Below are 10310 nucleotides of genomic sequence, written 5' to 3'. Positions count from 1 at the left end.
AAGAAAATTAATTAAAAACAATTCATGACTTGATTTTTCATAAAACATTTTCTCTCTCCCTCTCAACCACCACACTTCCTTAAAACAAAGAGAGAGAAAAAAAAAAAAAAAAAAAAAAAAAAAGACATTACTAGCTAGTTGTCTATGAGGACATCACATGGGGTTTAGTCATATCAATTGGAGATGTAGCATTAACAATTCTCTATATATTTTATTTGTTGTTCCATGTCTATTTGACAAAATTTCTTCAGAAGTTCTATTTTAGTTGCAAGCAAGGAAGAGTGTTACAAATTTATATAAATTATTTGCACTCCTATGTGAATTGGATAAAATGTGCATTAAAATTGAAAAAGCATATGAAAATGATATTATTCACAAGGATATACACATAGATGTCAATTGATACATTATTTCTAAACGTAATTACACATTAAAGAAAATATGGTATAGGAAAACAAGACAAGTATGAGTGATTTGTGATGTCATATGAACAATTTTTAATAAATAAATTTTAGTTATCTTTCTATGTATTTACATAAATCATTCTGTACTCAGAGACCTGTTTTCTTAAATCGGTTTCTGAATGCTTAGTATTAGTTAGAATGAGTGTCGAAATGATTTTTTACTTTTCAAATTTTGTTTTAATAAAATTCAAATGCCTTGGAATTTTAAGGCACCTTCTTCTGCATCTTCGCAATCCCGCATAACAATATTGAGTAGAAGACCTTTGTCTTACAATCCACTAGATATCACAATGTGAAATAAACAAGATTGTAATGATTCAATAATTTATTTGTAAATATTAAGAAGATTGAAACATGATTTAAAAATAACACTGTCAACATCAGTGAGATTAGTAAATGACATGGCATTCAAAGAATCTAGGCCATAAAGTGTTGTGGTATCATTTGGTGTAATTATCAAGTGATATTAGATGCACATGAAGTTTGCATGCAGTTTCAAGCAATCTAGCTTGGATTCGGATTTTTTTTTATTTTGAAATGGATACACATGTTGTAAAACCCACCAGCTACCAATTAAAGATTTTGGCTTGTGTTTGTGGAATGAATGATTCTTGCTGGATACTTGAAACTCTAAAGCAAGATCTGCAACATCTCTTTTAATACTAAAACTATTTTATTCTAAAGTATGTTCATTAAAGAATAAATTATTTGTTTGGAATATATTCATATATATATATATATATATATATATCAAAATTTCTCTACACACAAATAATTTAATGAAAATTTATAAAATTGAATGTTAACCGATTTTTTTTTTTTTTTTTTTTTTTTTTTTTTTTGCCATTGTTTTATTTCTAAAATTCAAGAAATATTTATTAAAATTTTTACCTACAAAAATTCTGAAATTTAGAAAATACTGCTTTTTGAAAAAGTAAAAAAATTATAGGTTTTTTAAAAATAAAAATAAAAATAAAAAATCATATAACATATTCAATGCAGTTTTTTTTTTTTTTTTTTTTGATTTCTGATCAAAAGTTGAAGGAGAATAATCAACTATGTATAAAAAGTTATGTTTCAAAAAATCTTTTGTAAAATATTTTTTAAAATTATATTGTGATATATTAGGTCAAAAATATTTGTGAATAGAAACATGTCCATGGATTTTGGATGGCAATGCAAAGATTTGTGTTTTAAATTAATTTTCTCTTTATATTATATTTTATTTTTATTTTTCAAATTTTCAAATTTTAATGATATGAAAATTCAAATTAAACTTAAAAAGCATTTGAAATTTTTGGGTTTGAAAGCAATCAACAACAAGAAATATACATAAAAACAAACAAACATGACACAACTATTACTAATGACCTTGGTGAAGTTACAAGTGCAAGTTCCTAAAAGCTTGTAATGCATTTGTAAACCATTTTTCCATTGTCTCAAGTAACTTGTGAAGTGAGAAATAATATTATTTTTTCAACTTCAAATACTTGTTTAAATTTTTCAAAGCATAAAAAAAATTTCAAAAACACTAGCCACTTCAAGGAATTTGTGAATCCGATCATAAATGTAGAATTATTATCAATAAAAAGATTCAGAAAATAATTAAACCACCTAGTCAAACCAATGCAATTAACTCAAATATATTATTCCTGTGAAAAGAATTTTGAATTTTGTTCAAACTTACAAAAGATAATAATTTAATAATGAAGGTGGAATTAAAAAATTTCGGAATCAAATTATACCATATCTAACTTCTCATTCGTATAATTAGATTTCATGTTTTTTCAGAAAGATACTTCAAATGGAATGTAATGTTTTAAACCAACATTCCTTTTTAATTTTAATTTTAATTTTATCTTTTCTTGCGGTTACAAGCAAGAAACGTTGTTTCATTGTTGTTGTTATTATTATTATTATTATTACTTATCATTATCCATTTATTACCTTATTAAAGATGAAAGATAATACAATTTTAAGCACTTCACCTCATTCCCGTACGTTTTTCTTTCTAATTCATTTTTTGTAGTTTATTGTTTATTGTGAATTGCATGTCATAACCAAACCATCATTTCTACTTTATATGTGTGTGTGGATCATGAAAAAAAAAACTCATCAACTAGACACAAAAACACTTCTCGATTTACATATACAATTATACATATCTACCTATATATATATATATATATATATACAAGTACATTACAACTTATTGAAAGGTTCCACTTACAAAAGAAAAAAGAAAAATAAAAAATCAAAGTAAAAGAAATAAGAAAAAGCTATTCAATCCTGAAAAAACCCAACTGCACAAAAAATATCTTTCGAGAAAGCAGAAATAGCAGCAGATTTTAACCCAGGAATTTCCACGCAAGCAGATGAAGCCGATTACATCCGCCTCAAAATTCATCCACCAAATAAATGCAGTAATTCATTTATCCATTCATCTCACCATCCATCCGGGCATGGATGCATGTGAAGAAGCCTATGGCCATGCATGATGGGGTGAGGCCGGACCCATATCCAGATCGGGTCCAGGGGTTTAGGGTTTTGGGGTTTTATGTCTGTTGATGTCCGCTCGCATCGCTTCCTTTTGTTCCTCTGCTTCAGCTGGACTGTCTTCGCTCACCAGCTGAGCTCGGAGGCCTGCAAGCATCGCAAGTGAGACCACATTCACCGTGTTATTCAATGCGTTTCACAGTTGCAATTGAAGCTGAAGACTCTCGTGGTCCGGTGATAATTTAGGAGAATTCTCTAGTTTGTGTTGCACTTCTCCGGAGTCGCGGGTGAAGAACTAAATAGCATTCAGATCGTAGGTCGAAGTGCTCAGGCTCTTTAAAACCTGAAGAGTATGTTTTGAGTGTGTGCTGAGGAGCTGAGTTTCTGAGTTCAGTCGTTGTCCGTTTTCGCAATGCAATAAGTGCGGGCATTTTTTGAATTGGTGTCGAGGGGCGGGGGTCGAAGATTCGGGTTAGCTCATCTGTACTGCATCCTGGCATTAAGAATCTGGTTCTGGAACTTTTGGAAGCGATTTCTGGTTGTAAGGATGTTCGTTAAACACATGATTTCTATGAGAGTGCGAAATTTTGCTGGAATTTGACCAGGTACGTATGGACTTTGAATGATGATTCTGACACGATGGTTGTCTGTCGACAGTGAAATGTGGAGGTGACGGGGTTTGAGAGAGAAATCTCTTGGAGAAGAACCTGTGCAAGAGATTGGAGCAAGGTTTGAGTGGGGCTGGAAAGAATATAAGGTATGGCGACAGTGCACACTTCGTTGTGTGCAGCCATTCAGGCGCAAGCACTATGCCAGGATCAGCTCCGGCGTAATTCGTCTTCGGCTCTTTCGTCTCACAATTCTTGCACTTCTGGGAAAAGAATTGCCCGTCCGTATATTAAACGGTGGTGTACTATTGTCCCGATAAGTGGGCTTGTGAAGTGTATATTTTCAGAGAAATATTCAAGATTTTATTGTTCGTTGAGCGACCGCAAAGGACTATGCGGACGAGGTAGAATCTCGCGCAGTCTAAGTTCGGTGCAGACTTCATCGACGGTCGGTCACAAGGATGTCTGGGAAGGTTTCAATCCAGATGATTATGAGGAGAGGGAGGAGACTGAGGAGGAGGCTCGCAGGCGTAACTGGGTGGAAAGAGGGTACGAGTTTTTGCTGGTTTGAAGTGGAATGTGTTCTGTCGCAAATTACGACTTAAAATTTTGGAATGCTTCATCACATATTATTATCTCACCACGAGCTCCATTTTAAAATTACAAATGCTCAGGTGTGGGCGATACATGTGGCCCCTCTCTTCATCTTATCGCCTTTACCGTCGGAGCTTACGCACTATTAAGGAATGTTGACGAGAAGATATGACAGTTGTGAACAATTTTGTCAATTTTAAGCACTTAGAGGAGAATGAATCTAAACCTCCCTTCTTATGTCGAGTGGGATACGCAAGTTTCTTTGCAATCGCAATCTCAGCCTCTACCTTGAATTTGCAGAAAATAGTAGAGTAGCGATATTGATATGCTTCCTAGGGTATTGACGCTCATCAAGGTAGTCCAGACATTGGTGAATGTTGAATTATAGGATTCATCCGTAAGCGCTGAACTTAAACCTTTTTATTTGAGTCCTACTCCTTCGATGGGTTAAAAATGGTGAGTAGTTCTCTCGCAATAGCAGAGTGGGATGCAGAGATCTAGTTAGAGGTCGCAAAGCGCTATATATTATCTTCCCATGCACTCGTCTAATTACGTTTTTTTGTTGTGGAAATACGTAATTCTGACCAGGTGGGCGCCATGGGAAGAGTGGCTGTCACCTGAGGGACAATTTGCAATAGACAGTTTGGTCGCCGGAGAAGAGGAGCCTGCTGTCTCATGGGAGAACTTTCAGAAGTTGAATCCGAAATGGCAGGAAGAGCATCGAAAACGGCTCATTGCGGAGGCTGAGAGAAGGGAGAAGGAATTGGATAAACGGAAGCCTAAGAGTATCGAAGGCACCATGTATGATCAGCCTCTCACATTTACATTGATACCACCTAGAGATTGGCCTCCTCCTGATTGGAAAGTTGATTCCAAAGAGCTTGCCTTCATTCGTGAAGCTTTCGCCCTGGAAAACGTTGTGCCGACTGAAGAAGAACTGGCTGAAGCGGATAAAGAAGAACTTGACGAAGAAAATCATGAGTATGAAATGCCGAGGTGGAAAACGTTTTTGAATCAGTACAACGAATGGGTGGCAGCTAACAAGGATCGCCTTGATCGGGAAGCAGAAGAGGTCTGTTCTCGACTGTTGCCATAGGATCATCATGTTATTTTGCTTCTTTGAGTTTAATCTACTCTGTTTTCGGGTGTATTGGTGTAAGCACCTCAAATACCATAGTGATTGGATAGTTAAACGTATTGAAGAGGATAAGTGTAAAAAGAATTCTTCATAATGCAAACTGTTGTTATGTACAGGTCGATCCAGAATACTATCCTGGGAGGAGACGCCTTGGAGAAAAAGCTGAAACCGAGGATGGCTCATATCTGGTTTTTTGCTCTCTCCTTTTTCCGCCAAATGGCAATGAAACTCAGCATGACTCATGCTTATAGATGCATTCTCTACAATAGCTGTTGTTTCCTGGTGCTAAGTGAACCTTCAACACCATACGTACGTAGTTGCAGTAAGTGTCAAAATGTTCATGCGCGAATAGCCAAGTGGTCTGTCATTCTGATTGCTTTTCATGTGTTTCAGCTTGCGAAAAAAATTCCACTTTCTAAACCATGTATGGTGGGAAATGTGCATGTTTCGTGTATCAGTATGAGCTGCCTTTCATCTACCCTGGACAGGTATTATACAAATGACAGCTATGTCTTTTTCTGAATCAAAAACTGTATTCTATTGTGTGTGTGTGTGTGTGTGTAGTTGGTTCTTTTCCTTACCTTCTATATTTCTGTCAAATAGGAGAAGCTCAATAATGACTTAGACCATTTATTTATTCTCCTGGGATAATATTTTCACATTATTCATTCAGTACAGTATTGATTCATAAATTGCTTGTGGTTACATCTTGGGTGCAGCATTATTGGGGTGTGGTCACATGCGTTAGCTTATATGAAGGAGCGTTCGTCTTTTTTGGTGGAGTTCACGATGGGTAATCTTCGCTCACAGCTTATTCTAGAATTATTCTATTAATTTCTGTATTTATCTTTTTATCGCAAACATCACTTTAATTCAGTGTGAATAGAATGAAAGGCGAATCAGGAACCTTAATGCAAGTCCATTTATCATCGCTTCAAATCACGAGTATTATTTCAAGGTCCTTGCTCTGCGTAGATGCCGAACTGTAGATTGAATAAGCCTTCGGCATGTAATATCCACCGACCTATTGCGCATCGATGGGTGTCAATGCAGGTGGGTACCCATCATGGATAATGACTGGTATTACATACGAGACGTTATCAAACCTGGCATGCGCGTCCTAGTTGAAGTAATTGTGAGTAACTCATACCCTATGTTGACTTCTACTTGAAACATGAGACACTTCGTAATTACCCAGTGTGTTCTGAAATCTGAGTGCTTTTCTACGTGTGTACACAGGCCAAGAGAGATCCATATCGATTTCGATTTCCAATTGAGATGAGATTCGTGGACCCCAACATCGATCATTTAATGTACGTGTCTCTTTTTCATTATCTGCTCAATCGCAAGTAGATAGCCCTCGCTCTGGACTTGCTGGCAATGAAACTAACAGGTATAGAAACTGTTTCGTATCCAAGAAAGGTCAAGAATGACTTTGTCCCTCTACAATGTTTCATCCGCCAACAGAGTACTTTCCATGATGCAGATTCCGGAGATTCAAACACCCACCTATTTTTGGACGCGAAGGAGATCTTAATCTTGATGAAGTCGCGGTATGTGGGTTCTTCATCTGTATCATGTGTCGTAAATGTACTCACAGTATGTACTGATTCCGCTTTTGTGATAATAATCTGCTCAAAGCTAAAAATTATTTTGAGATCTCGTTATCCTGCGCAGAGAGATTCCAATAGACCCTATTACCCGAAGGTTCGTCAAGAGAAACCTGCTGAGGATGGTCAAACGAAGCCAGTTCATCCTGCAATTTCTAAGGTGAGCTAAACATGTTCATAAGCGGCGTACTTCGTAGGACTTCTTCTGGGTAGAAGATTATAACTTGCAAACGCAGTAAAAAGCAAGCAAGAATGCGATAACAACCTGCCAAAAAGCGTACTTCAATTAATGGCATTATTCTTATCTGATTCAAAACATCACGATTGTATGATTCATCGTGTTTGTGTACAATGGCTAACCCCTAATTGTTGATTCCAGCTGTGGCAACTACACCAAGCTGAACAGATGGTGTTGGACCATGAAGAAATGGGCGGTAACCTTGATGACGAGGAAGAGTTCGACGTATCCGGCTTTGATATTTTGCCTTACGACGAGGATGAGGATGAAGATGAGGATGAAGATGCGAATGATGTGGTAGTCACAGCTGAAGAGGATTTAGAAACTTTTGAACCACAATGGTTCCAGAATGGACTTGACGAGAGACGTGTTCCAACGCTTGTCTTGGTAAAGCAGCTGCTCTAAAAATGATTTTATTGACGATGTTATCAGTGATGACATTTCCTTTCACCTTTTTTTCTTCCGGATTGCCTCAAAATGTGTAAGTTTGAACACATTTTGATTTTTAAATGGATTTTTCTGACATTCACTAATGTGGCCATTGTGTAGAATACAAATCCAGAGGATCTTAATCTGGAAAGAGCGCGTGCTGAAAGAGAGGTACTCTTGCCTATGCAGAAATGCTTGTTGAATCTCAAGTGTAAATTTAACCCTTGGGATGTCGCGGAGTGATTTTGAATTCCACTTTCTGAATTCTGTATTCAAATTTTTTCACTCATACATGGTCATTCCAATTACAGGAGATCAAACGGCTAATGCTAATTGCAGAGGAAAAGGGAGAGGAATTTATTTGTCCTCCGTTGCGATTCGAGAAAAGAGTGGAAGAGCTAAACAACATGCACAACCAGCGAACCAAGGAGGAGTTTGAAGCCCTGCGACGAGATATTGCAGCGTGAGTTCTGTTCTGGAATCATCTTACCTTGAATCATAGAAATGCTTCAGCTTTGGTGGTTTGTTTTGGAAATTATTTGTGAAACACCTTTAATGCAGCTCTTGAAACACTCCAGGCTTCCCCCTAGAATTTCGACTTCCGTCCTTGTGTATTAAGAGGATATGCTCCTCTTACCTTTATTTAGTCGCATGAAAGAAATGCTACAATTTCCGTTACTCTTCTAAAACATCACTGTTGATTGTGTTGTTTCAGCCGGAAAGAATTAGGATTACCATTAGAGGAGCCTGGTCGTTATGCTGATAAAACGAAATGGGGGAAGAACCCCTATGATCCGAACGACCCTCGATTTAGGAACGATTACTGGGGTGATCCCTCAACCCTGAAGGATGAGATTCGCCGTGACAGGGAACCTCGTGTGGCCACTGTGGTCAGCGAAACTGCTGTAGTTGAAGACATAGAGGAAGTAGAGGTGGACGAGACAGAAGAACCCGTTGCCGATGACCCATCAACAATGGCAAAGAAAACAACCAAGAATAGGGATGGCTCAGTTTCAGTAGATGATGTGAGGACAATGTTCACCATGCAACCGGAGGTGAGTTTTGTTCTCAATTCTTATGTGCCAAGTGTGAGCTTAGATGTTTGGTTCAGGATTATTTTGATCACCGTGATTTCGTACTTGTATGAGTTCTTCAGTTTAGAAATTCGAAGGGTGTGCGGCGGCCTTCACTCGATTCAAATGTTCGAAAATCTTCGATATTTCAAATATTTGAACGGAATTACTTCATCTGCCTGACAGAGAGAGTTTTAAAACGATCTATAGTTGATTTAGCCGCATTTGAAGTATTTGTCTGACTTGGATTATGTTGGCAGGATTATACTGTAGCACCTGACGGAGCTGACGATGAGTTGGAGGTAGATGCAAGCGATTTGGATGAAGATATAGCCGACAGTGGTATCGACATGCCTGATAATAATAGGTAGTTGATCAGATGAATGATTGTCTCTTTAAAAGAAATTAATTTTCCAGTTATTTCAGAGAGAGAAATCAATGAGGACGTTTAACTGCTGTTCCATTCATGTTCTTGCATCGGGTGACTCAGAGCACAGGATATCAGGGCTCAGATAAGATTAATCGTTTTTACTTATGTCTGGAAAATTGGGTGAGCTTGCTTGGGTTGGAATAACTCTTGCCCAGGTTCTTGTTATGAATCCCATTCTTAGATTCTGACAGCTACTTTTTTTCGACTTGCTCCTTTTTCCTTTTTCCTTTTTTACCGGGCGACTTTGGCCCACTCCACGTGTACGACGCGTTCATGCCCTGTACTTATGGTGATTTCTTCGTTTCGTGTCTCGTGTCTGCTGATATCAAGGTTACTGCGTTCCGCAAACGATTGTACGCAGAGGGTTCCAATTTGTACAACTATCTGAGATACCTTAGTAAATTTGCAACGCTTACAGGGTAGAATAACTCATGTTTAGCACACACGAAGTTGATCTTCATGAAGTTTGTTGAGGTCAAGGTTATGGTATTGGGGCACTGAAGCTGAGGTGACTAAGAACATAATTTCGGAAGAACGGTATTCGTGGTCTTCAAGGTTTCTACTGTGCAGTCGGTCAGGAAATCGTGGAGTTCATGTCGACTTTGATGCCTTCCATCAAATCTCATAAATCCTTGCATTTAAAATATGAGATATATTACTTCCAATCACATCAGTAGAACGGATGACTTAAAAACGACCAACAAGACATTTTTACATCCTTGTGCTGGCAACCGTGAGAATGGCATGATACATCAAACCTTACATACGTCAAGGTCTGTTTCTATCTCATTGTTGCGTGATACATTTTGCGCGCTGCCAAATGGCTGTCACTTAGCACCGAAAGGTGATGAGACAAGTATCAATCCCACTTCTACAAATAGTCTAGAAATTCCTTTCTTGCGGACATACTTCAACTTCCGAAAACAGCTGTCTGTACTATTAACAATTGTTTGTATTTTACTCCCAAATAACGATGTACTGAAGTAGTATATATATATATATATATATATATATATATTTTATAAAAGAAAATTGATGACATGGATTTTTTCCGCATCCAAGCTTTTGTATACAGTAATTAGTAATCTTGTGCTTGGACACACATCAATGGCGTAAAATTTAACTAAAATGATTGATACTGATATCATACAGAAGCTTGATCTCTACGTTATGAAGCACAGATCAATAATACTACAAGACAATGTATCAGTTACAAAATATTACATATGT

The 10310-nt window shown here is 37.2% G+C and overlaps 1 protein-coding gene across 3 annotated transcripts; it reads left to right on the top strand.

Moving 5' to 3' along the window:
* Positions 1 to 2997: 2997 nt before the first annotated feature.
* On the top strand, positions 2998 to 9270 carry LOC112295082 (protein PLASTID TRANSCRIPTIONALLY ACTIVE 10). Of its 3 annotated transcripts, none has more exons than XM_024546245.3 (15): positions 2998 to 3122; positions 3618 to 4117; positions 4751 to 5234; positions 5417 to 5488; positions 5759 to 5788; positions 6020 to 6093; positions 6354 to 6435; positions 6540 to 6613; positions 6787 to 6853; positions 6978 to 7070; positions 7290 to 7535; positions 7698 to 7748; positions 7889 to 8040; positions 8293 to 8632; positions 8911 to 9270. In XM_024546245.3, exons 2-15 carry the CDS (start codon positions 3720 to 3722, stop codon positions 9019 to 9021), a joined length of 2274 nt encoding a protein of 757 aa, XP_024402013.1. In that variant the 5' UTR covers positions 2998 to 3122; positions 3618 to 3719; the 3' UTR covers positions 9022 to 9270. The 3 variants fall into 3 exon arrangements, with proteins under 3 accessions (XP_024402013.1, XP_090100324.1, XP_090100325.1); XM_090244198.1 differs by having other exon boundaries at positions 3059 to 3431; XM_090244199.1 differs by having other exon boundaries at positions 3069 to 3122; positions 4243 to 5234.
* Positions 9271 to 10310: the final 1040 nt, after the last annotated feature.

Source organism: Physcomitrium patens, chromosome 18 (genome assembly GCF_059467195.1).
Source record: "Physcomitrium patens ecotype Gransden chromosome 18, ASM5946719v1, whole genome shotgun sequence".
Lineage (NCBI taxonomy): Eukaryota > Viridiplantae > Streptophyta > Bryopsida > Funariales > Funariaceae > Physcomitrium > Physcomitrium patens.
The sequence above is the reverse complement of the archived record's forward strand: the minus strand, read 5'-3'. Positions and strand labels throughout refer to the sequence as shown.

Bases quoted from the DNA above. Each gene is read 5' to 3' on its own strand.
- LOC112295082 (XM_024546245.3), top strand. From the start codon at position 3,720: ATGGCGACAGTGCACACTTCGTTGTGTGCAGCCATTCAGGCGCAAGCA. The intron at 5,235-5,416 runs GTCTGTTCTCGA...TGTTATGTACAG, and splicing joins TTGATCGGGAAGCAGAAGAG to GTCGATCCAGAATACTATCC. The intron at 7,749-7,888 runs GTACTCTTGCCT...TTCCAATTACAG, and splicing joins GAGCGCGTGCTGAAAGAGAG to GAGATCAAACGGCTAATGCT.